The sequence below is a fragment of the Poecilia reticulata genome, chromosome 22, assembly GCF_904066995.2.
Source record: "Poecilia reticulata chromosome 22, P_reticulata-male-v2, whole genome shotgun sequence".
In the NCBI taxonomy this organism is placed as follows: Eukaryota; Metazoa; Chordata; class Actinopteri; order Cyprinodontiformes; family Poeciliidae; genus Poecilia; species Poecilia reticulata.
Window position 1 is genome coordinate 27657005 of NC_088851.1, and position 25819 is coordinate 27682823.

The following is a 25819-nucleotide window of genomic DNA, read 5'->3' on the forward strand; positions in this document are numbered from 1 at the left end:
CCTTTTCTCTGAAGGCTTTCTCCATTTGTGCTGCAAGGCTTCACATGCGGCACGGTTAAGAAAATGACAAAAGCCAAAATCAGTCAGTTGATTCACGCCTGCAGGCCGAGGAAAGGCAGGGCTAAGGTGGAGCTGAAGGAACCTCAGGTAAGATCTGTAGCAACACTAACAAGTCACTTCATGGGAAGCAGAGAACCGAGTCTACTCTACATTAAACGTTATATTCCACACATTTGAATCAATAAATTCAACCTTCTCACACTGTGACCTCCAGTTGACCTGCATGTACAACCTGATCCGTGGCGACCTCTCTCAGAACTTCATTGATTACCCTTCAGACATGCTTCTCTACTTGGAGTGAGTCTCTCTCCACGTAATTATTGTAACTATTTTGCCAGTTGTTTGAAAAAGTTATATGACCATTTTGATTTTTTACAACAATCCCCACCAACAGCTCCAAAAATGTCCAGAAAGCAAACTGCAGGTCCTACTTCTCTGCCCTGGGTGCTACAGACTTCTCTGTGGCCTCCAGCATCTTGAACAAGGGCCCACAGAAGTTCAGGGAAGCTAGAGACTGCCTGGTGAGAGCCAATAAAACGGAGAATCAATACACAAAGAGCCTACCTGCAGCATATTACACATGCGCCTCAAATTACTCTTCTACAGCAGATTTGAACGTTTTTCACTGTTTCAGGGGATCAGTGATGTCAGCCTGAGCAGAGACAATGTGGAGGTCCTGGGGAACATGGTCTGCTCTCTGGATAGAGCCGACATTGAAAACTCAGATCCTCTCATCCTGGAAAAACTCAAAGCCTGCAAAGACCTCTCTGCCAGCCAAGTGGCTGCTGTGGAAACACTACTGCTGTCTGGGAAAACACAATACGGGTACTAAAGATATTAATACAGTCATTTAGTCTGCAGGGAAAAATCACTCAACTCTGTCGTCCTGCATTTTAATATGAATTGAGATAAAGTGGGCTCCTTATTTAAATCCAACATCCAGTCTTACTTAATCAGATAGACTTGGATGGACTTCACAGCAACACACCAGGCAACAATCAATCACTAGCTTGTTGTCTGAAAGATGACTTATGTATATTTAAATATTCCTTTAGATGTGTCATGTTTGCTGTTAAGAAAATACATTTAGAATATGCTAGTTTTAAAACCTAACATGTCTTGATTGAAATAGCCTAATTATAGTTTTAAAATTAATAACTTATTCTGGCCTATTGACCTTTATTTTACCTGTAGTTACAGCAGATCGTTTGCTAAGATCTTTGATCTGCCCTTTAGTGGGAAAACAATCAGGAGAAGTTCCAGCTTTTCACACGGATCAGTGAAAAGCCGTAAAACAGCAGGAGTTCAGGAGAAGCTCTGCTTCCACTTTATTTAGACAAAAGGGGACAAATGGCCTTAGATCGTGACAGGGAGTTCCTGACTTTAGAGAGGGTCAGAGACAGCTCCTGGTTGGATGAGCAAAGATACGCCCTTTTTGAATAAATTAAAGACAATAATACGCCTTTACTGTAAAACTTTCTACACAGGAGTAACAAATCAGATTTTTCTCTTTGCAATTTCTCCAAAGACGTCTTTGCTTTTTGTTTGTCGTTTCCATCTTTTGTCTTTTTCTCTCTCTCAGGTAAATTCATGTTTTGTTTTGTGCTCTGAGGTTTCTGATGTTACGTGATGTGCTTTTCTGGAGACAGTATGCATCTGTCTTGAATAAATGCTAATTATTGTGACGCTGTAATATCTGTGTGATCTCAGTTCTTGCGCACAGCATTTTCTGAATCCGGGCATAAGAGAGGATATAACGAGTCAAAAGGTTTTTAAAGTTTTAGAATTTTTTCCTCTCTTAATATTGCACAAACCTTTTTTCAGAGCTGTTACCAGCTGGGACCAACAGACGCTAGAGGGGCTGGGAACACTTCCTTTGTATTTAACAAGAAACATCTGGACACATTTCACAGCTGTAAGTCTGACGACGTTAAGATGCGACATAAATTCACCTAACAACTCATTTGTCTTTGCATGAAAGAACTAACTGTCATATTATTTCTACTTTGTCAGACAACAAAGAAAAGATTCCTTAAGGGTTTCATGCCTGACCTAAGGAAACGAGAAACCCAGAAGGACAAGCTCAAGACCCTGTTTTCAGAGCTCACCCCAACAGTAGCAGAACGAGGAGCAGGTAAACACTTTTAAAAGCTGCTACTGAAGCCAAAACTGCAAGATTTCCTAAATGATTAAACATTAAGTTATTTAAGTGGAATACATTAGTTGCAAGCCAAATCCCGACTCTTTTTCTCAAACTTTTAAAAGGGTGCAGTGAGGGGAACATCACCCAGGTGACCATCAGCGACCCTTCCTTCCCCTTCGGCTACAATCAGCTGCAGTTTGAACTCTGCCTGGACGTTCCCATTCTGAAAGATAACCTCCACTCCATCTGCCAGAAAGTGGATGACGATGGTTACCAAAGAATCATTCTCAATAAACTCAACCAGGTGACATGGAAATATGTTACTTTTTAAAGAGAATAAACTTGTTTTGGTGGTAAAATCCAAGTACAGTGATCCCTCGCTGTAACGCGGTTCACCTTTCGCGGTCTCGCTGCTTCGCGGATTTTTTTGTGCAGTTTTTTTTACAGTGCATTGTGTTCTGCGTCCTGATTGGCTAAACAGTCTCTGAACTCCTTCTCTACCTGTGTGCCAATAACGTTACGGTATTTAAATATAAGTAATACAGATTGACCATTCAGGAGATGAAAGCTGAAAACTTTGAATGCCTGCTGGAAAAAACTGTTGCCAGAGGCAGCAGAACCGGACCGGAGGCTTGACGAGATCCATTGCTCTGCCGTAGATCCAGCTGTGAATCTGGGGCAGGTTGGAGGAGACGCTCTAATGACATGACTCCGGATCACATTAAGGCCCGATTGATGCACACGCACATCCGCTGTAAAACAACTTTCCCAGAGTTTAGTGTAGTTGTTGGTTTCTCCTGAAGCTCTTAAATGTGCCAGATATGTTCATGTGTGAGTTTACCTGTGTGTGCATGCAGGTTTGTTCCTCAGATCCACAGGGTGGCGGTCCCTGATAAATAGGGATTTCTCTAAAAGCGATTGCTAACAGCTGGACTGAGCTCAAACTGATTTGTACATTTTCAAAAATAAGTGCAAACTCTCACTCATCACAAATAAGTTTAAAAGCAGAATTTGATGTACTTCATTTTCAAAGATGATGATAATCTGACATTACATGCATTATCGTGGTGTTTGTTCAACGGTTTGTCTCAATCCGTCTCTCCAGGCATTCCCATCTGGAGTTCCTGATCAGGAAGTACAGATGCTTGCTTCAGTCTCTCGCTCAGCAACACTTGATGACATCTCTAAGTGGAACATCACTGAACTGGATACCTTGGCAGCTCTGATGAATATTACAGATGGAACATGGAAGACGGCACAGGTACAGCGCACCGTAAACATTACCAAAACTTTCATTTGACTGGAGTAGAAACTTGATGAGTTTTTCTTCATGTTGCATTTAGAGCAAAGCAATCATCACCAAGTACCTGACTGCCTCCGGAAAGTCACTGGACAGCAGTGAACTAAACATCATTGGCTCCAACTTGTGCTCACTGGACACCAGCACATTACAGACCATCACACCAGACAGCATGAGGTTGGTGTCAGCATGGATATAACAAACATATCCACTGTGGTAGTTAAAGTCACACTGAATGCCTCTTTATCTGTTGTCAGAAATACCAAGCATCTGGATGTGGCATCATGTTCAACTGAGCAGAAGAGAGTCCTCTACGAGATCAGCAACACCTCCTTCAGCATCCATCGTGATAATCCGATTAGCTTTTTCAACCTGGTTAAAGGCTACCTAGGTGAGCATGCCTGGTAACTGCCTAACTGTCCAAGTAAGGACCCTTCAGTAAGGTAACCTTCCCATTTCTGGTCGGTAGGTGGAGCACCTCAAGCAGATATTGCAGCTTTATCAACACAAAACATCAGCATGGATGTTAACATTTTCAGGAGTCTGGATATCAACGTGATAATTGTAAGTTTACATGTGAAACAAGCGATACCAGAAAACTGTCTGTGTGAGAAGTTTCTGTGGATGGAAAGTCATTTTAGTGGCCAAAGCTACAAAACAAACCTCAACCTAGTGCATTTACTTACAGTAACTGTGTGGACCTGAAAATTAAAGAAATCTTCCTGTGTTTGTCTTTTCCGACAGAACCTGACTGTAGCCAACGTCCAAGGTCTGATGGGTGAAAACCTACAAGATCTCAAGCTGTTTGAGAATGATACTGTGGTTCAGCGCTGGGTGAACCTACAGCTACAGTCTGACCTGGACACACTAGGTTTGGGTCTAATCACCACTAGGGCAGACCCAACAAACGGGACTGAGCCACAGGGTAAAACTATCACCTTTCTCTTTAAAAATGGTCCAGGTTGGAATCAAAAACAGTGTGGGTGATGGTGTGTTTACATCTGAAATTCAGATGAACTACTGCCTAAAATGAAAAAAATATTTCGCCATCAGTGTGTTTTCATTTGTAGCTGTTGGAGCTTTGTGAGCTAAAGTAAAATCAGACATCTTATGGATCTTATATGATTGAATAATAATTCTAATGACCCATCTTGTTTCATTTAAGTGTCTGCCAGTTAGTGCAGTAACGTGTTCATGGTGTGGTGCCAAAGGTCTACTGCTGTAGTTTTACTGTTTACGGCCACTAGGGGGTGCCACAGTCTAACAAACTTAATTCTTTGCCTTAGGAAACACAAACAGTTCAAGTACAACCCCGGCCAGTACAGCAACACCATCCCAATGTGAGCATACTTTACTTACATTAAGTCATTTCCAAATATTCAGCAGTAGAGTTTAAATCAGGAACAATGTAAACGGACTGTGTTTGTTTGATTTACAGCTGCAACCACCAGTGGCGTCCTGGAGTTCACAAAATTACCAGTCTCTGTTCTCCTGACCGCTCTGCTCACAGCTGCTCTACAAATAATCCTACAACCAGCCTAAGAGCCCCACTGCTGCAGTAACTCAGGCAATGCTTTCATGTAGCCTATAGTTATTATCACTATTAGCTCTATTATTGATTCGCATGTAGAAAAAACACTTCATCTCAACTTTTTGATGTCTTTAATAGTGTCATGAACTAATCTATCTCAGAAGAATCATTTAAATATTTACATAACTTGCTGATGGAAATTATGGGGAATAAAAACATTCATATAAAGTGCTAAATCATGATACAAATTAATTGCATTGATTTTTATCCTTTCAAATGTAATTCTTTTCTTCCTGTACGTTATCCGGTACTTTAAACATTACCTAAATAAATAAATGAATATTAGTACAAATGTTAAGTGTCTTTCTAATTGCAACCATCCTGCAAAACCTCAAGCATGTGACATAGTTTCATCTTACATCAACTTCAACAATCAACTGATACAAGTTCCATGTAAAGCTTCCATCTTATCTGTGAACTTCAGAACGTCGTAGAGGAATATTTTTATGAACTGTTTTATAAGTATGTCTGAATGAAACAGATATTTCTTTCATTCAGTTCTATGCTCCTCAATCTAGAATAAACTTCAAGAAAACTAAAACTGCGGACACACTGAGTTCATTTAAATCACAACTGAAATCTCACCAGATTAGAAACAACTGGAACATTGATATGTTGCCCATCTTTACCTTCTGTACTTGGTAAGAGCCTTCTAGATTTGCTTATGTAGCAACAAAGACTAATAAATGTTAACTTTTTTCAATAGCTCATCCTTAAGTCCAACATATCTAATACACATAACTTTCACTTAATTCCCCTGCAATACACATCATGATCAACTCGCACAGACTCGCACATTCTTTTAAAATTAAGCAAAACAAATTTTGCTTAAAATTTGTTTTGCTGTGAACCTTAAATGGTTCACAGCAAAACAAGGTAAGGTAGGTAGTTTTCTGACCTACCTTACCTCCATGAACTACACCTGGTAGCACATTTCGATATCTAACCTGGTAAATACACGCACAGTTTGCAACACCAGATTCCTTCGTTTGAAAATCTTTATAAAATACGGAGGAAGCGCATACTGATGCACCAAAACCCTTCATCAGGATATCCTACCCATTTCACATTGATAGGTCGCACATGTTTTTCTAGGAAATTCCCTGATTAGAAAATTCTACCTCTGTACATGGTGAAGCACTAAATTATTTAATCAGAATATCCAGCCTTTTTTTTTAAATACAAAGGTATAGCAGTTTATGTCTTAACATTGTAATATCCTACCAATTTCTAAACATGTTTGTAAGAATGAAACAGTTTCAAACAGGGGAAACAAGTTTTTATTGAAATTAAACGCAAAAATCTACAAATGCAGATCCATGCAAACTCTTTTGCACATCAATACATTGCATGGCAGTCTTTATCAAATGTAGCTCAGTCAAAATGTCTCCACCGAACTGCAGACGTCACTGTGCACCTGAAATGATGGGGTATGCTTTTTAATATGCTAATATTAAACCAGACATGCACAGCTTCAGTCACATGTAATATCACCATCAACATCTATTTAGCATGGTTTAATAAAAAAAGCATTATTAAACTAAAATATTTTACAGTATAGGGATAAAACAAGATACATTGTCCTGACTCACGTGGTCAGTGCTGAGCAGTGACTCTTGTTTACAGTTTACAATATGGTAACAACATCGCAGACGACAAACTAAAGCCATCTATAAGTGTATTTACAAGCCGCCTATCATGTAAACTTAAAACAAGAAGTAACGGAGCAGCTTAGAGAAAGCCAGTCATGACATAGATTTAGCTTACCGTAGTTGATAAGAAACCTGCTGAGTAAGCAACCTGTGAGATAATATCGATGCGAGCGTTGCCTCAAGGTGGGACATATTGCTGGGTAGCGGAGATAACCACAACACCGGCAGCACAATGGCGTGGATGCTGCTGCAGCCGCTGAAGGAAGCTGGGATGGCGGATCTCCGGTCTCCGCGACGCCTGAGCCACTCGCGATGCTGCGCTGCAGAGCGTTTCCAGGAAGAGTCGATCTACCGAGGATCTGCAGCTTTCCAGAACCGAGGTGCCAAGTATCGGTTACTTGAAAGTAAGTGGCTTTTTCTGACAGCAGTCAGAGATTTTCCTTTAAAATATATAATGTCATCATTGAAAGGCTTTGTTCGTGTGTGACCTGTTTGGGATTTAATGTGAGAGGGGCTGTGATGACTGAATGTTTGTGTTCTTACGTTTGCTTGTGTCTAACTGTGAGGGTGAGAGGTTGTTTTCTGTTTTGAAACCAAAATGAGTTTTGAACCAACATGTTCATTTCAGTAAATTATACTGATTGGAGGTGTGCCGATCGATCGGCCACCGATCATAATCGGCCGATTTCCGTGAAAAAGCGTTATGATCGGTGACCGCCAATCATTGGCTCTTGTTGCCGATCACACAAACTGATCACCTGCATCTCATTTCTCAGCCTGCCTGTGCAGCTGGTCTCCTCTTTCCTTCACTCTGCAAACGCGCAGCAACAAATCCTAAGCGATGTGGAACTATAACTATAACGCACTGAGTGACTGGGGACGTTTACGTGTTGCGGCGGAAAATTGAAGCTCGTCAAAATGCATCAACACAACGAAGCTAATACGACATAAAAACAATGCCATACTTGACATATGGAGGATCAGATAGCAGGTAAAGCAGCACAGCTACAAACACCCGGATTAGCATGACGGTCAGAAAGCTAAACAAATAACCCGCTAAAGGATTTAAGTCTTGGAGCTGCGATGTAAGACGCTGGTTCTGCTCTCGCTGTTGAGCCGCTGCTACGCTACAGGTAGTAATATTTGACAGACGGAGCGCCGCTTCTGCTCCACCTGGTAGTGACTCTCACACCGAACCTCTGCTTAAAGCTGCAGCATCTAACCTAAAAAATACATTTTACATACGTATTAAAACTTTCGCTGTCCTAACATGAGACAGATAATCTCTAAAAAATAATCGATCTCCTCCCTGCTCTGCATAATTACTCCGCTCAGTCAGAAACAGCCAATCAGAACTAGCAGTAATCAGCTAGCCGCCATGCTAACAGGAAGTTTTCATTCAGTAAAACAGGATTGTTTATTGTAATGGATCCTGTTTTTGCCTTTGAATGTTAAGTTTTATACTTTAATCTTTTTGGCAATGTTGAGGTTTTATTTAGCCTCTTCAGAGCCTCCATATGTTATCAGTCTGTTAAAGATAGTTTTACTATAGCAGTACAATTTGCACAATGTCTGTTTTGTTTAGTTTTCTTCTTGGAAAAAGTTATTAAAAACAAGTTTTTGTCTAAATTAAGGTGAATTCATGGTTCCCTTTTCCACATAATGTAACCGGTAGCGTTTATGATAAAAAAAAAAAATAATTATAATAATGTGATCGGTATCGGCAGGAAAAAACCTGATCGGCACATCTCTAATACTGATACTGTATTTTGTTGATCAGGGTGCTTGAAATTCTTCAAGATGCTTCATTTAGGTGTGCTCAATGCTTGGAAAGTGCTTGATTTCCATACTGCACAGTTTATTTAAATAAAATCCAAATTAAACGTTTTATTAATAGCCTAAATTTGGAAACTTTTATTGATTTAGGTCAGATACAATTACCACAGTTATTTCTATTTCCCTAATGTCAGAAAACTTATCAAGAACATTTTCTGTAACTTTGTAATTGTGTTTAAGTATTTAATTTGAGCAGGAAGGTCTAAAGATTTGTTTGTATTTGTTCAATATAACCAATATGTATTATTCCTAAAGGCTCAATGACTTATCTGTGACTGAAATAACGCTCGGCTTATAACTGTTTGAAATTGGGGGATTGTTTTGCTAAACTAGTGTTTTGTTCTCAGGCCAGTAAGGTGTGTAAGGTGTGTCTTAAAGACATTTGAAAACATAAAATGTTGTCATAGTTTGTGTGTGGCATAGAATGGAAAATACCATTCAAATAAATTACTAACAGTAATAAATGATATTTTCTTTTTTTTAGATCATTGGTATTGTTTTTATCTCCAAAATGTGATGCTGGAATAGTTGGAAAACTTACCTTGAAAATATTTGAAAAAATGCTTGAATTTTACTTTGTGAAAAATGAACGAACCGATTGTTTTTTTCCCTTGTGTGGCCATGAAAGTGCAGTAAATTGTTTATAGTTGTGGAGGGAACACTGGCATCAAAAGGCATACATTGCACTAATAACTTAATAGCCCTGTTAAATTCTGGGGCAACAGGATGATTTCTGTTTAAAATGTTTCTTGATTGTCTGTGGACTTCCTCTGAGATGGCTCTATCAGTTCAGTACATTTCTGTTGGGGGTCAGTGTTAGGTAAACATCAAATGCTTTGGTTGTTTATTGTTCATAAAATGGAGGAACTGTATTCCTCTCAGTGTAGTGGGTGAATTTTACCATATCATTCTGATACTGACGTGCGTTTTGTTTTCCTAGCATCATATTTGACTGAGTGTCACTGACAGGAAGACATATGAGTGTGTTTGTAGTTCTAAAAGTTTTTGGTCATTTGTGTACCAAACTGAATCTAAAGTATTGACTATATTTACTGTATTATTACTGTATTTTATTCTGTATTTTGCCAGATTACGGAGATCTTCTGGTCAAGATCATGGGGCTCAGGGTCCAGCAAGGTGTTAATCTGGCCCTGCTTGTGGTGAGACCCAAAACTTAAAGGCTGTTTGATGCTATGAAAAAATAAACAAAACAAAGCAGTACCAGCTTTAGTAGATCAGTTCATACAGACGCTGCTCCCAGTTGAGGGGAAGAGGAAAAACCAAACGATGTCCTAAGATGATGACGCAATCCTCCATCTGCTGTGCCAGGGTATAAGTCCAATAATCAATGTTCAGGAGAAGGGAAAGAAATAAAATTATATAATCCATAGTCACTCTTCTGACAGTCTATTAACACTTCAGTTATGACTACCGTATTTTCCAGACTATACAGCGCACCTAACTGTAAGCCGCACCTACATTTTCTTTTAGAGAAACTGTAAACGTACATATATAAGCCGCACCAGGCTAAAAGCCGCTGGTATCTCCACAGCTCTCAGTTTTCACAAGGACGCAGGTAAGGGAGCGTTATTAATAATGCTGCTGGATTTATTAAGGACGAAGGCCTGCATCTCCAACGCCGAACCATTTGTTCATGCTGAGCTTACGTGCAGCAGCTCCATTTTGCTCCTGTGCTACCAGATTGATAGCCTTCAACTTAAAAGAGCCATATTTTCCTTCGTGTGGTTTCCATGATGAGGGGGTATGAGTTTGAAAACATTTCTCCGTTGTGCCTGCTGCTAGCATGTGCTTGTCCTAAATAAAAATCGGCACTTTCTTCTTTGATTTCCAATTTTGACTTCCAATGATTCACTTCGTGCTAAAGAGAGCCCCCTGGTGGTTGAAAAAAAATTCACAGAAAAGCTGCACTGGACTATAAGTCGCATGGTTCAAAGCTTAGGAAAAAAGTAGCGGCTTATAGTCCGGAAAATACGGTAGTCTTCACATCCAGACTGGAATGGAAGAGGCAGAAACTCTGTTAACTTCAACTGTTATAAAACTGCTGTACATATAAAATATGACATATAGAATTTGAGTGGCTGTGTGGTATGTAAAATACCTATCAAATCAAAATATTGTATTCTTAGTGTTAACTCCACTAAATATATTTAAATATGTTGAACCATGTATAAGGACACATATTTTTAAAATATGTGTCCTTATACATGTAGCGATGATAGCTATCAATAAGGTTTAGAAAAAAAGTTAGCATAAAAGCGTTCAAATCAGTTTAGCGTTCAGTGATTTATGATGGATTAAATCCTTCCTTCATTGCACCTGCCAAATGTCCACCGCTCCAAGATGGCGGCAGTACGCCATGTCAGCGACAACGAGGCTAAAGCGGTCCATGGTCACCACAGTAAGCTGAGCTAGCTAAACTTGGCTTCCAGTCCAGCATTTACCTAGTTAGCGAATGCTAACTGTTTAGTTTTAAACCGCCTCAAAGTGCAATAAACATATAAAACAGCAGGAAAATTCTAAATCTGAAAATGTCCATAAGTAGTCCAAAAAACATAAATCGAATGTAAATTACTGACCATTGGGTTATCGAGGATACTTATTACTAAAAGCTGCGGCGTACATTTTACCTCCTGCGCGTCGCTTCCCGTCCCTGTCATCAAGCTTTGCTCACACTGCTCACTTCCGTTAGCTTTTCAAAACAAAACGGAAATAAAATACACCAACAGAATTTTACACTTTGTTTGCTTTTAACTTACCATGGGCCAGACCATTTTTTTTTGTCTAATTCAGGGTGGCAAAGTTTATCGATATTTTGTGAAATACATGTCTCTAGTTAATATTTTGGCACGATAGCCCTTCCAAAATGGTAGCTGGGTCATCAGCTCATGAAGTGTTAAATTAGAGGAAAATAATGTAAAACTTCTTTGCTTGTTGTTTTCCTCTAGTGTCTCGAATTCAGGGTTCCTCATGTACAAAGTGGAAACCACACAGAGAACCAGTGGTGGGAACTGTACTTAAGTACAATTTTCGTGTATCTGTACTTTACTTAAGTAGATTTAATAATGGATACTTTCTACTTTTACTCCACTACATTTTACAGTAAGTATCTGTACTTTCTACTTCACTACATTTCTACTAAACTGTCTCGTTACTCGTTACATCCAAGTCTCGTTGCTCTTTTTACCGTTAAAATGTGAAGTTCAGGGATTTAAGGTGGCGCCGTGAAATCCCAGCAATAAGGTGACGTAGTGTCTGTTGTCACCCATCGGCTCCACCTTTACTCGCTGCGGAGCTCCAGACATGCGCAGTGGTTTCCTCTGAGCGGGAGGAGATGTCTGTCTAATGTCAGTAATATAATAGCAGCATAAATTGATATGGCGACATGTAAAATCAGCAGCGTTTCGCTTTCAGACGGTGGGACTTGGTCCAACTTTTAGCGTCACTTTAAAAGGAAAGCTTAAAGAAAGGTAAGATCTGTGGACGTGATGCTAGCTAAGCTAGCTGTACAGAGACACATGTTGCATCTGCATGAAAAACAGTTTGTCACTCATGCGCTGAATTATTGTGTGGAGGTTTTGACTGAGGTGTCACATATATGGGACAACGCTGGTACCAAAGTCTGCAGTGATCTGACATTCAGGAACGATCCGATTCTTCTGGACGGATCTTTACTGATTAAATTTATTTCAGCTCTAAGTATTTAATATCTAGTTTTTTTATGGGAATGTGGATCTTTCAGATCAATTTGAGAAGCAATTTTGATAGGTAAAAGTTAATTTTATTGTGTCATGTAGCGCGGGGTGCTGGTCTTGACTTGGTCTTGGGTTGGTGGTCTTGACTACAACTCTGCTACGTGGCTCCTCGGTTCCATGTCCTCCCACCCACCTTCTTTCCATCCCCTTTCTGTTGGATTTCTTTCAAAATAAAAGCCACTAGTAGCAAAAAAAGTGAAGTTCATGTTATGTTTGGACAGGAGACAAGATGTTTCCATCCCTGAAATTATGATGCATAGAATCACATATCTAAGTCTAAACTATGTTACAGAGTAAACACAATAAAAACATGCTTCATGTGGCATTGATCATTAAAATAACACATTTCTAATGTATTAAAATTAAATACGATCGGTTCACTTAATGATATTAGCGATTAGGTAATCCATTCAGCAAGTACTTTTACTTTTAATACTTAAGTATTTTTAAAAGCCAGTACTTTATAACTTTTACTTAAGTACAAATGTTAATGTGGTAGTTTTACTTTTACTTGAGTACATTTTTGTCTGTGTATTTGTACTTTTACTTAAGTAAATTTTTTGAGTACTTTCTCCACCACTGCAGAACTGAATGTTTCATTCAGACAATTAAGCGCATAGAAAAACAGATCAGCATCACACCCAAACCATCAAGAAGTCCAAACCATAAAACAGATATTATTACCTGAGAAAAGTAGAAAAATTAACAAAATACAAAAATAAGAGAAAAAGCAAAGGCGCCTTTGGGAATCACTCGTGCGGCTGCAAACAAAGCAGTTCGATTTGCTTCTGTGAAGTGGAGGTATTAAGAGGTGTAGTCCTAACTGTATGCATTGACGGTGTGTCCTCTCCTAATCCTCTAAGCAGTTTCAAATGACCTAGATGGGATGGTCTAAAGGATTTTGTCACCTTCTTTAAGACCTATTCAAAACCAAAGATGAAGAGAGAGAGAGAGCAAAAATCCAGAGTGAGTAAAAGTCAGAGAGAGCAAAGGTCAGGGTTTTCTCATGTCGGTTACATCTGGAATCTCTCCTGTTCCTCCCTTTCTAAACATTTGAACAAAGACCCGAGTTGTCAGAAAGAGATTTAGAGATTTACACTCTTGGCTTTCATTTAAACCAGGTTTTGAGTCTCTCTGACCAACACAGAGGTCACTGGAGCTCGTCACACCAAAAATAATACACAGTCAGGAGGAGGATCTTAGTGCTGTCAATCAACCTCATGTTTGTGTGTCTAAAGCAACTGAGAAGTAACTTTATGTTCCAGGAAAACCGGGGTAGAGCAGCGCCCATATGAGCATGATTGACTCTTCAAAATGGAGAAAAACGTGAAATTTTGGCCTCTGGCCCATGGATTAAATTATGCTTAGGCATTTTAAGCACTTTTTAAGTATTTTACATCAATGAAACACATTTTTGCTATATTTAGAGCATATGTAAATTATTTTTGTTATTTTGAAATCACTAACATGTTTGTCTGGGTTACAGACATTTAATGTGTGTTTGATTATTATTCTTGATGATGGTTTTGACAAAATGTAATGTATCTGTGCATCATGTCCTCCAGAGACATGCTGTGTTTCAGAACAGCCACCTGGAGGATCTGCTGCTGAAAATATCAGTCCGAGTTGGTCCAGTTAAAGTCAGAGAAGATGAACATGTGTCAGATAATCTGGTGCTGCTGCTGGTGACACCAGGAAACAGGTTTCAGGCTCACAACACATTTTATATGAATTGTCATCAGAAAAAACAAAAATTTTGTTAAACCCTATTTATTTCTTAATATACTTTAAGTGAATAAATGTTCTCAAATGAAAGTCAGGATTTTCATCAAACTTTCACATGTTACATGTTTTCAGTAAATATGATTTGGATATTTTTTCAGAAATGTTTAAAAAACACAATCAGCGAAACCTAAAATGTGTCTGATGCTCCGTCAGACTCAGACTCGTTGGGTAGTGACGCAGCCGGTGACGCAGTCAGTGATGCAGTCGGTGACGCAGCCGGTGACGCAGTCAGTGATGCAGTCAGTTCGCTCTGCTTGGTCGTTTCCTGTTCTGCTCTTCTCCAGGTTAGGAGTACATCACCAGGTACATCCACTAGAAGAAAGACATTAAGTTCATTATTATTCCCTTCATATCTGTCAGGCAGGCAGAGATCGATTATGATCCGTTTTCTGCAGATGCAACAGTTCAGAGAGAAAAATCGGTTTAATGACCTCTGGTTCTCGAAGAGTCACGGCTGCTCCATCTGATAACTCTCTGAATATCTCTGCAGGGAAAAATATTTGAAGAAATTGAAGTAGTTATTTTCAACGCCTCTCCAGTTTCATAAAATAGTGTCGTATTTAATACTTCAGTGCAGCCTGACACCAGAGTCGGATAGTAATTAGTTACATTTACTTGAGTACATTTCTGGATTTTCTACCCACCGAATGAAAATTAAACATGTTTTATCCCAAATTCCACCAGACTCAGACATTCACCTGCAGTTTCTGTTCAAGTTTCAAAGATTTTTTGTTGGAAAAAAACTGTTTGGAAATATTTAATTTTGCCTGATTTTGTTATTTTTTGTTACTTAAATGAATTCTCAGTTTACATTTTGGTCCGCCTGATTATGTAATTGTTAAATCTTAAATAGTTGATCATTTTACCCTTGAGTATAATTTCTCTGCCCTCATCTGCTTCACACACAACTAGCCTGGTTTATGAGGAGCAGCAGTAAAATCCCAAACTCCAGGTCTGGCTGCACCAACACGATGTCCTCTGATCGGACGCTTACGGGACATGCGGTCAAAGCGAAGGGCCAAAGCGATGAAGTTCTCCAGCGTTATGAATCCAGAGGAGGCGCCGTAGCGCAGAGCCATGACGTCCAGCAAGCCGTCGCTGATCGTCTTTCCTGTGCAACAGGGTAAAGTCTGTCAGAGCTTTGATCAGCCTCAGACCTGCAGAGCACTAAGCTACAGTCAGAAACATTAAACTGATGACTTCATTAGTTTCACTTTGCATCTACACACGACCACAGCATACTGGGTTCTGGGGATGGACTGTGGGTTGTTTGAAAACTAATGCAGACTTGCACATGAGGCAGAGTGTGAGCTAATAACCCTGCGCCGTGAATCCAGGATGAATAAAACCTTGTTGACCTGAAGCCGTGATGGCCTTCCTGAGCTCGCTGAGCGACAGCGTCCCCGTCCGAGAGACGTCGCAGTGAGAGAAGATGTCCTGAAGGAAGACGGAGGACAGTCAGCTGTCTGGATCTGCACACTACAAACGGTTGAAACTCTTTCTGTTTTCCTGTGACTGTTGCATTCTGCCAGGGTTTTTCTATTTGTATGTAAAATCTGGGCCTTGAGCCAGTAAATATTTTGGGCCCTCAAAAATACTGACTGTGTAAATATGAGTGTGCTAACCAGAGCTCAGTCTTTAGGCTGTTATGTTGCAGGTAAAGCAGTCGGTCCACTGGCCTGTGGCTGATTATGATCCATGAAGCTCCAGTTTGTCTCTGTAACCTCATAACCAATAATCGGAATCGTCCTCCTTCATACATTAAACTGAACTGGATGTTCTTTAGTGGGAATCGGCTGGAAAGCAGCAGTTTGATGTGTTGTGTGATAAAACTCAACGACCTTCACTGCCCTCACCTTGTATGCGACAATCTTCCTCCACAAACTGACAAATTCCTCGCTGTTCAGCTTCCCAGTGATGGACGTCTGATGAGGTCGTTAAGGTACGCTCATTCAGAGGCAGGGGTTAAAGGTCAGACATGTTGTGGGGAGTTAGGGTGGAGGATACGTCCATGAGGGCCACCATGCTGCGGCAGGCGTCGGTGCTGAAGCCGCCAGACTTCAGGTCACCTGGATGAAAACAGAGCAAGGAGTGAGAGTGATGCAGGCGACCCCGTGACCCCGTGACCCTGCGATGGAGGCTCAGTCCAAACCTCTCAGGATTTTGCCGTTCAGGAGGCTCTGCAGCTGCTCGGCGTCCACTTCCTCGTACTGTAGGAACAGAAATGAGGGATGGTCTGGCGGTGGCTGCAGAGTGATGGTGTTCTGGTGAAAAGCGCCTCACCTTGTCAGAGAACTGCCTGAACAGAGTTCTGTTGTTGTCTTCATCCGCTGCGCTGTCCTGAGCAGAGGGCTGCAGGGAGTCACACGGCGTCATTCAGCATCGGTTCCGTTCTAACTGAATTTAATGAGATGGGCAGAACTCGCTGACCCTCAGAGCCCGGCAGTCTGCCTACCTTCTCTGTCTCCATCTGCTCCGGGTTGTTTCCACCAGAACTCTCACTGCCAGGAGAAACCACAAGCATTCACCGTCACAGAACCAGGATTTTCTCAGATTCTCTGCATATTCAACAGCGTTTTAATCTGACATGGATGTGAAATATTTCATTATTGGTCATCATTAGCTGCTTGACGGATTCTTTGGATGAACAAAGCTAAACGTCAGCGATGCGAAACGTTTTAACAGTGAAGCAATAAGCTGCTCCAAATTACCAATAATTCAGCTGAACATAGACCTGCACAATGTAGACGTCACTGCTAGCGAAAAATGAACTACAGTCCAAATCCAGCTGCATTGGGCCAAACCCAGATAATGCTGGGTTCCCGGTCTGAGGGCCAGTGCTAGGCCCTCAGACCGTGCTGGGCCCTCAGATCGTGCTGGGCCCTCAGACCTTGAGGCCCTCAGATCGTGCTGGGCCCTCAGATCGTGCTGGGCCCTCAGACCGTGCTGGGCCCTCAGACCGTGCTGGGCCCTCAGACCGTACTGGGCCCTCAGACCGTGCTGGGCCCTCAGACCGTACTGGGCCCTCAGATCGTACTGGGCCCTCAGATCGTGCTGGGCCCTCAGACCTTGAGGCCCTCAGATCGTACTGGGCCCTCAGACCTTGAGGCCCTCAGATCGTACTGGGCCCTCAGACCTTGAGGCCCTCAGACCGTGCTGGGCCCTCAGATCGTACTGGGCCCTCAGACGGGCCCTCAGACCGTGCTGGGCCCTCAGACCTTGAGGCCCTCAGATCGTACTGGGCCCTCAGACCGTACTGGGCCCTCAGACCGTACTGGGCCCAGTCCCAGCTGTGACCTACTGGACGTGAGTCTCGGCCTTGGACAGCACGGTGAGGATGAAGGACGCCGTCTCGTTGGGGCTGTAGGTGGACGGGACGATCAGGAACTCTCCGGGCTTCAGGCTCAGCAGCTGCATCACCTCCCGCGCGTTGGTGTATCCGTCCATCTGAGCCTCCGGCTTGCTTCTGCCGAAGAAAGCGGCTGGGAGTTTCCCCCTCACGGCCCTGTACTGCAGCCACAACTCATTACTGTAACTCATTTTTCAACACTGGCAGATGAAACAACAACACTTACCTCTTTGGGCACCTTGAAGAAAAGCAGAAGATGAAACGTGTTAGGAAGCGTCAGATGAATCAAAGATGGCGGCAGGAAGACGACGCTCACCTCAAACACAGAGAAGCCGATGTGGAGGTTCTGGACCAGCCGCCGGTTCCTCTTGTCAGGCTTCTGCATGAGAGACACCAGCATGTTGTTCTCACCCTGACTGTCTGCACAGCCGCCAACCTCCACCCGGTACTGCGGGTTGGTCCAGAAGGTCCCTGGGAGGAAAAGACCTCCATGAACGGCACCATGAAGAAACCCCTGATTCGTCCCTGGGAAGCTGATGCAGTCAGTTTAATTCACCTTATAGCTTCAACAAAACTTCTCTTTCTAAGTTATTCAATGCCATTGTCCTCCATTTTATCTTTTGCCTATTTTTTCCACGTTTTTCCTCTTCATGTCCTTTTTTCTTTACATTGATTTTTCTGTTTTGTTCTCTTTTTATAATTTTCCCCTTTCATTCTTTTTCCTGTATCTTCCTTATTTTTGTCCTGTATTTTCCTTATTTTTGTCCTGTATTTTCCTTATTTTTGTCCTGTATTTTCCTTATTTTTGTCCTGTATTTTCCTTATTTTTCCTGTATTTTCCTTATTTTTTCCTGTATTTTCCTTATTTTTTCCTGTTTTCCTTATTTTTTCCTGTATTTTCCTTATTTTTTCCTGTATTTTCCTTATTTTTCCTGTTTTCCTTGTTTTTTCCTATTTTCCTTATTTTTTCTGTATTTTCCTTATTTTTTCCTGTATTTTCCTTATTTTTTTTGCTGTTTTCCTTATTTTTTCCTGTTTTCCTTATATTTTTCCTGTATTTTCCTTATTTTTTTCCTGTAGTTTCCTTATTTTTTCCTGTTTTCCTTATTTTTTCCTGTATTTTCCTTATTTTTTTCCTGTATTTTCCTTATTTTTTTCCTGTATCTTCCTTATTTTTTTCCTGTTTTCCTTATTTTTTTCCTGTATTTTCCTTATTTTTTTCCTGTATTTTCCTTATTTTTTTCCTGTATTTTCCTTATTTTTTCCTGTATTTTCCTTATTTTTTCCTGTATTTTCCTTATTTTTTTCCTGTATTTTCCTTATTTTTTCCTGTATTTTCCTTATTTTTTCCTGTATTTTCCTTATTTTTTTCCTGTATTTTCCTTATTTTTTTCCTGTATCTTCCTTATTTTTTCCTGTATTTTCCTTATTTTTTTCCTGTATTTTCCTTATTTTTTTCCTGTATTTTCCTTATTTTTTCCTGTATCTTCCTTATTTTTTCCTGTTTTCCTTATTTTTTCCTGCATTTTCCTTATTTTTTTCCTGTATTTTCCTTATTTTTTTCCTGTATTTTCCTTATTTTTTTCCTGTATTTTCCTTATTTTTTTCCTGTATCTTCCTTATTTTTTTCCTGTATTTTCCTTTTACACAAAGCTTGCAGTAACCTGACCGTCTGACAGCAGGTTGAACCGATCCAGAGTTGGACCGGCCCTGTGCCGTTTTCTTTTTAATTTAAATTTTTTCTTGGTACCGGGGTGATTCATGCAGCCTCCGGCTGAGATCCCTGCGACCCATCGGCCTTCGTGGAACGAGGATTTCCAGCGACAGGACGAGCTCCCATCAAGGAAGTCCGGACACGAGCAGCAGATGTCCAGGTCGGAGTAAAACTTGCAGAAATCCTGCAGAGTCATCCTGGACAGTATGTGGCAGCAGTGAGGTGATGGGAAACGATAAGAGCAGAGTTTATTCTCAGCAGTTTGCTGGGAGAAAGCGGGTCCAGCTCACCAGAACTCGCCGTCTTCACGCACTGAAAGGCAGGTTTCACGATCCTGAGGACTCACCGTCTGCCACAGAGGCGACCTGCAGGAACAGGACAGCGGAACAGAATCTGTAGGATCAACTCAACTCCGGATCATCCTGGTAAACTTCAGTCACTTCAGAGCCTGAGCCTTTGGGCCCGGTACCAGAGAGCCCAGAACTTTGGTCAGTGTGGTTCTGATGGAGCCACTGAGGGAGGGCGGCCATGTTGTAATGGCAGCTGCCTTGATAACAATGACACTGATGCATCAGCACCATCAAGCCGGTTTCAATGGGGACCAATGAGAAGGAACCCAGAGCGGTGCTGGTTTCCTGACGGGTCAGAAACCCAGCACCGCTCTGGGCTCCAAGCTGTTTCTGCTGTGAGCCTCTGGGGAACCGGAGATATCTGCACAGATCAAACCGAGTTTGATGATGTAAAGTGGCTGTTAAAGGACGCCTCCTGCTGGCGGTCCTGGGAAGCTTCCAGAACAGGAAGAATCCATCTTTAATCCTCAGACCGCCTGACATGCGGCTCCTTCGTGGTGTCGGCATGGAGGACGGAGGAAAGAGGCGCTGGTTCTCACCGGTCGCTCCAGTCTCCGCTCCACTCTCCTTGGCCCCAGGGGTTCCACAGACGCACCAGACGCTCAGCCTTCGCTCTGCTCAGCACCTGGCCGACAGGTAGATGATCAGTCTACTAGGCTGTCTCTCTCCATTTGGAGTTCCTGTTGAAATCCATGTTTTACCTCCCTGACTCCAGTGACGGCGTAGGCGTGGCCTTGGACTAGGCCGTTTGGTAAGACGGTGTTGGCAGAAGTCTTCTAAGAAAGGAGTAAATTCAGGATTAAAGTCAGTAAATGTGCATATTATGTTATAGAAAGCCTGAGCTGGGCGTCGGCTGCTCCCATCAGACTTAGGAGGGTTTCAGCTACAGATGCCTTCTCTGACCTACAACAACAAAACCTGAAAAGCTTTAGTGGCTGTTAATCTGCAGATTGTTCTTCCAGAGTCTGCTCTCGCTGTTGAACCGCTGCTACGCTTCAGGTAGTAATATTTCACAGACGGAGCGCCGCTTCTGCTCCACCTGGCAGTGACTCTAAGCCCCATGGGGCCCCATGGAGTGAAGATAGTATTACCGATAGCAGGACAATTTGCACAATGCCTGTTTGGTTTAGTTCTTGGAAAAAGTTATTAAAAAGAAGTTTTGTCTAAATTAAGGTGAATTGATGGTTCCTTTTTCCACATAATGTAACCGGTAGTGCTTATGATTAAAAAAATAAATAATTATGTGATCGGTATCGGTGATCGGCCCTCATGGGTGATCGGTATCGGTGATCGGCCCTCATGGGTGATCGGTATCGGTGATCGGCCCTCATGGGTGATCGGTATCGGCAGGAAAAAACCTGATCAGCACATCTCTAGTTTAATGTTATTACTTGACCCAGGTGTTTAACTTTGTTTCTCAAAAGGTAGATAAAGTGTTTATGTCCTGTCATCATCTTTCCCTCCTTGGGGTGAAAAGATGAAACCTTCAGCTGTCCTTTCTGTCATGTTTCAGCAGATTAGTCCTTTATCAAGTCAGTTGGTGGCAACCCCAGGGTTTTCTCTGACTGGTTGACATTCAGAACAAGTTTTTCTGTGTTATTATGGTGAATTATAGCAGGTCCAGATCTGCTCAGACTCGCGGTTTGGAGCTGAGGTGTGATCGTCTCTTACGCCCTGCGGAGTCCCGCAGCCCATCAGCGACCTGGCCTGGCCGGCTCTGCACATCAGCTCCCACAGGTCTGCAGGCGGCTCAGACAGCTGCACACTCATGTGGACGCCGCCGGTGAAGTCCACCATGGCCTCCACTGGAGTTCCTGCATTCATGTCTGAATAGGAGCCACAGACCCTGACACAGCAGGGCAGGTTAGACACAAACACGTCAGCAGCAACGTTTTATCAGCAGCTCACATACTTGGCGTAGGCCTTCTCCAACAGAGCGGGCCAGAACTCAGTCAGGTCCTTAGAGCGGACAAAAATTAACTGGCCGTTGATTGTTGGCAGCTTATCGTCAATGACGACGTCGACCCATTTTCCAAATCTCCAGAACTGAAATGTAAAGAAAACAGAGTTATTTTGAACTAAATAATGACAGCATGATTTTCCAAAGATGTCTGGATGTTTGTCTGACAGAAGGAACACTGAGGGACTGAAGTCCTCCACCTGCAGCTAACAAGCTAATATCAGTTAGCATTAGCTGGGTGTTGGAGCTCCTGACGGTTCTCAGCTTGGTCTGTTTAACTTCTTACCAGCTTGTTAGATTGTTAGATTCACTGGACCAACGTCAAGCAGCTGAGTTTGGGTTCATCTAAATGTGGCAGTTCAAGAGTCTGGAGAGCTGCTAGAGGCTAGCTGGCCACCAAGACAGATAGCTGCTAGTGGCTAGCTGGCCACCAGGACAGATAGCTGCTAGTGGCTAGCTGGCCACCAAGACAGATAGCTGCTAGTGGCTAGCTGGCCACCAAGACAGATAGCTGCTAGTGGCTAGCTGGCCACCAAGACAGATAGCTGCTAGAGGCTAGCTGGCCACCAAGACAGATAGCTGCTAGTGGCTAGCTGGCCACCAAGACAGATAGCTGCTAGTGGCTAGCTGGCCACCAAGACAGATAGCTGCTAGAGGCTAGCTGGCCACCAAGACAGATAGCTGCTAGTGGCTAGCTGGCCACCAAGACAGATAGCTGCTAGTGGCTAGCTGGCCACCAAGACAGATAGCTGCTAGTGGCTAGCTGGCCACCAGGACAGATAGCTGCTAGTGGCTAGCTGGCCATCAAGACAGATAGCTGCTAGTGGCTAGCTGGCCACCAAGACAGATAGCTGCTAGTGGCTAGCTGGCCACCAAGACAGATAGCTGCTAGTGGCTAGCTGGCCACCAAGACAGATAGCTGCTAGTGGCTAGCTAGAGGCTAGAGGCTGGTTTGCTGACAAACTGCCATAAACAATTGTAGCAATAACTCCATTATTATAACTGCAGCAATGCTCTGGAAACCGTTTGCTTCAAGTAAAGATGTAATTTCTAGACTAAAAGGACCAAAATAATCCTAAAGAAGATCTTTCTTATCTGAACTTAAAAAATGAACTAGATGTTCTGAGATCTCGTACATAAACTCTGAACAACATGAACAAAATAAAAACACATTTTGCACATATTTCAGTCCAATATCTAACATGTTTACATATCAGTGGTAAAATCACTGTCTATTAATTATTGGAAAATCTGCAACCATAAGAGTTTCCAAATGTTTTTCTTCTATTTGTGTTTCTGACCCACTTCCTGTCCCGTTTAACAGATTAAATCTGAAGGAATAAGAGTAATAAGTTTGTAAATAATGTTATCTTAAACATGATTTCAGGTTTTTGCCAGTCGGAGAACAAAACATGGAACGAACCCTGAAGTGGAACAGGCCGCAGTAATCTTCATCAAATGTTTGCTCAAGAGGAACGACTTGTTTCAGGATGAAGTCCTGGAAGGTCAGCGCTCCAATGGAGGCAAGGAACCAGCAGTTTCCTAGGCAACACAGAAAACCATCTGAACATGAAGCTGTGAATGGATGCAGCAGCGTCTGAAAGGCGAGACGAGGCAGGTTCACTTGTGTAAAATATTTCAGCAACACCACAGTTCAAACCTGCGCCGGAGGCAGGATCCTGCTGAAAACAAGCTGGATGAAGTGTTTATGTGCTAAACACGGTTTGAACATGTCGGGTTCCTCTGATCTGCATCTCCTGCCTCAACTTGCATGAACAAAAACCTGCTTTAGGGGGCAGATTATAGAAGGATTAAGGAGGTTTCCTTACCTACCGATCCTTGGCCAAAGTCAAATCTGGAGACTCCGTCAACAATGAAGGAAGGTTTGGGAACAATTTTCTGAAAGCAAGTTGGCATGTTAATGCAGCGCTTTATGCAGCCACAGAGGCTGATGACAGATTCACTGACAGAACCAAACAACACGACAGACAGCTGGACAAATGCCAGACAAGCTGGAGGATTTTGGTTTCACATATATTCATATTCTGCTCACTACGCTCCAGTTCAATCCGGGACATGCAGTCACATGCAGCTTATCAAGTTATTATCTGTTACTGTTTTATCGAAGGAAGCCATCGTTTCTAACATCCCGTCCTCCTGAGCAAGCACCTGGGCACAGTGGGCAGAAATGACTCGTTTTTCACAGGAACAAGCATCCAGAACCAGGAGCAGAACATCCACCAGCAGCTTTCCTTTAACGCTCATCTTTCAGAAACTTTATTTATTTAGAGGTTTAAAACCTTTTTGGGACCCCATGGAGGCTTAGGGCCCCATGGAGGCTTGGGGCCCCATGGAGGCTTGGGGCCCCATGGAGGCTTGGGGCCCCATGGAGGCTTGGGGCCCCATGGAGGCTTGGGGCCCCATGGAGGCTTGGGACCCCATGGAGGCTTGGGCCGGCCCTGCTTCTGAATTTCCTGTTTTTAATTATTTTCCAGTACATGAAAAGAAGGCCTCCTCCTCCTCTGGACCTGAATCATCCTCAGCCTCTTTAGTTCACTAAGCATCCTCTGACCTCTGACCTCCAGCCGCGTTCTGCGTGTTCTGAACTCACCGCCGGTCTGACCCACTCCACCCGGACCCGGTCGGCGGGCTGCAGGAGGTCCCTGCCGATGGAGCGGTGGTCGGGGGGGAACATGTCGTCGATGAACCTCACCCGGCGGATGAGGCAGTACTCCTTCAGCTGCTGGAAGTCCTGGTTCAGGAACTTCTCGGGGTTGGAAGCGGTTCCATATCCGTCCGTAGAGTGACGAGCGCTGATGATGTTCATGCAGACGCCTGGAGCGAGCATGGCTGCAGCGTCCTGCAGGAAGCACAACCAGTCTGCACATCCACTGAAGAGGTCCCCAGAGGGATACATAACCCTGACACTCAAGCAAATGTTTCATAGATCACTATTCCCTGAAGCAGCTTCCTGCTGTGAACACTGCAGTCACTTACCTTTGAAAAGTTCCTGTTAGGATCTCGCCTGGTGTTGCTGTGGGGAAGACTGAGTCTGGTTTGAGGAGAAGCTGCAGCTCCTTTATAGAGCGGCTGACGCCTGAGGCTGGTTAGCTGAGCTGCCATTGGATGGAGGCGAAGCCAGAGGAACACCGTTCAGACCTGCACACTCAGTCAAGCAGCAGAGTCTGCCAAGCATGAAAGCAGAAATGTTTGGAATGATTTGCCACAGTTTGGTGAATTTCTCCACGTTATTCGAACAAACAGCATGAATCACCTGCAGAAGCAGCTTCTTCATCAGCTGCTCTGGAAAGTGACTCTCTGTCGGTGAACATGTCGGCGCCTCAGCATGAGACTCAGCCAGGTGTGTGACCATCAGACGCGCTAGTCTGGATTCTTAAAGCGTCTTTGGAAAAGATGCAGAAAATCTTAAAGCACATCAGAGACTGAAGGAAGGAGTTTTTAGCCTCCAGATGTCTTGCACTCATTTCCTTCATGGATGGCAGCAGAACGGCGCTGAACCGCGAGCAGGCTCCAGAGCAGAGGGGTTTAAGGTCCTGGTTCTCACCTGGAGGAGAATGGCTGGAGACTCACCCGGCTGGTGTCCGTTTGGTCAGATTGAGACTCTGACACAGCCCGGCTGGAGGAGAAGACGTGGCTCTGAAGCAGGACGCTCATTAGGTGAACTGATGCCGGCGCGGTGAGGTCCACCACTTTCATCCTGCTGCTCCTTGATCCCGGGTCTTTGCTGCCTTGGCATCAGGGTCAAAGGTTGAGGGGATTCTGCAGCCAGGTGGTTCTGGTCTTGGGGTCCGCCATGGAGGTGCAGCCAATCAGCACCAAGGGAAATGAATGGTGCTGGTCGATTGGAGTGGCATGTTCAGCTCTGAATATTGAGGAGTAATTGTAGTTTTGTTCCACAGAAACAGGCGCGTCCTAAACCAGGACTAAATGTTGATTCTGCTGCCATCTGCTGGCCTCGTCTGGATGGAGATGTATTTACTCTGATGGAGAGTCCGTGACATCCTCTATGACAGGGCCGACCGCATTTGTGGTGGTAATAGAAAATTTCGTTTTCAGTCTTAATTCATTCTTGAAGGAACTGATGATACTTTTTACCATTTATTTACTGATAATATCTGCTTTGTTTTTGTATTTCTGCAAGATGTGTTTGTCCATTAAATAAGTTTGCAGATAATGTTTAGATGTATCCGCAGCCGTGAAAGCAGAAGAGACCTGAAGACATCTTGGGTAAAATGCTTGATCTAATGATTGCCTTAAAGGACTGATGTGTGGGATGTAGTTTGTA

General features: G+C 42.9%; 2 protein-coding genes and 1 long non-coding RNA gene across 5 annotated transcripts in view; 1 reads left to right on the top strand and 2 right to left on the bottom strand.

Moving 5' to 3' along the window:
• The window catches only part of LOC103460695 (uncharacterized), a 36582-nt gene extending 31203 nt beyond the window's left edge, over nt 1-5379 (top strand). Inside the window, exons 60-73 of the mRNA XM_081603516.1 lie at nt 15-147; nt 275-357; nt 455-581; nt 695-885; nt 1885-1975; nt 2074-2194; nt 2326-2507; nt 3309-3464; nt 3547-3680; nt 3761-3894; nt 3973-4067; nt 4248-4428; nt 4790-4843; nt 4942-5379. Coding sequence (XP_081459642.1) covers nt 15-147; nt 275-357; nt 455-581; nt 695-885; nt 1885-1975; nt 2074-2194; nt 2326-2507; nt 3309-3464; nt 3547-3680; nt 3761-3894; nt 3973-4067; nt 4248-4428; nt 4790-4843; nt 4942-5045 — 1786 coding nt within the window. The 3' untranslated portion in view covers nt 5046-5379. The remainder of the gene's footprint in view (nt 1-14; nt 148-274; nt 358-454; nt 582-694; nt 886-1884; nt 1976-2073; nt 2195-2325; nt 2508-3308; nt 3465-3546; nt 3681-3760; nt 3895-3972; nt 4068-4247; nt 4429-4789; nt 4844-4941) is intronic.
• A 987-nt stretch (nt 5380-6366) lies between these two features.
• Nucleotides 6367-11622, bottom strand: LOC145550096 (uncharacterized). 3 transcript variants are annotated; one of them, XR_014085938.1, is made up of 4 exons: nt 11231-11622; nt 9805-9899; nt 6862-7111; nt 6367-6511 (listed from the first exon to the last, which is right to left on the bottom strand). It is a non-coding gene; the product is annotated as an uncharacterized LOC145550096 (long non-coding RNA). The 3 variants fall into 3 exon arrangements; XR_014085939.1 differs by having other exon boundaries at nt 9805-9902; XR_014085937.1 differs by having other exon boundaries at nt 11224-11622.
• Nucleotides 11623-14106: 2484 nt separating this feature from the next.
• Nucleotides 14107-25774, bottom strand: LOC103460682 (calpain-8-like). The gene is made up of 22 exons (XM_081603598.1): nt 24511-25774; nt 24125-24373; nt 23343-23412; nt 22937-23055; nt 21466-21599; nt 21225-21399; nt 20255-20329; nt 20093-20178; nt 19494-19568; nt 19240-19400; nt 17806-17960; nt 17716-17727; nt 17442-17650; nt 16596-16641; nt 16424-16492; nt 16293-16350; nt 16148-16209; nt 15997-16065; nt 15499-15577; nt 15135-15251; nt 14572-14624; nt 14107-14452 (listed from the first exon to the last, which is right to left on the bottom strand). The coding sequence occupies exons 1-22, from the start codon at nt 24634-24636 to the stop codon at nt 14426-14428; spliced, it is 2226 nt and encodes a 741-aa protein (XP_081459724.1). The 5' UTR covers nt 24637-25774; the 3' UTR covers nt 14107-14425.
• Between the last annotated feature and the right edge of the window lie 45 nt (nt 25775-25819).

What these genes read in the sequence shown, in the direction of transcription:
- LOC103460682 (XM_081603598.1), bottom strand. Translation starts at nt 24,636, where the DNA reads ATGGCAGCTCAGCTAACCAGCCTCAGGCGTCAGCCGCTCTATAAAGGA. An exon ending in CTAACAGGAACTTTTCAAAG is followed by an intron (nt 24,374 to 24,510) that starts GTAAGTGACTGC and finishes TGCTTCCTGCAG; the next exon opens with GACGCTGCAGCCATGCTCGC. An exon ending in GGAAGATTGTCGCATACAAG is followed by an intron (nt 15,578 to 15,996) that starts GTGAGGGCAGTG and finishes GTCTTCCTTCAG; the next exon opens with GACATCTTCTCTCACTGCGA.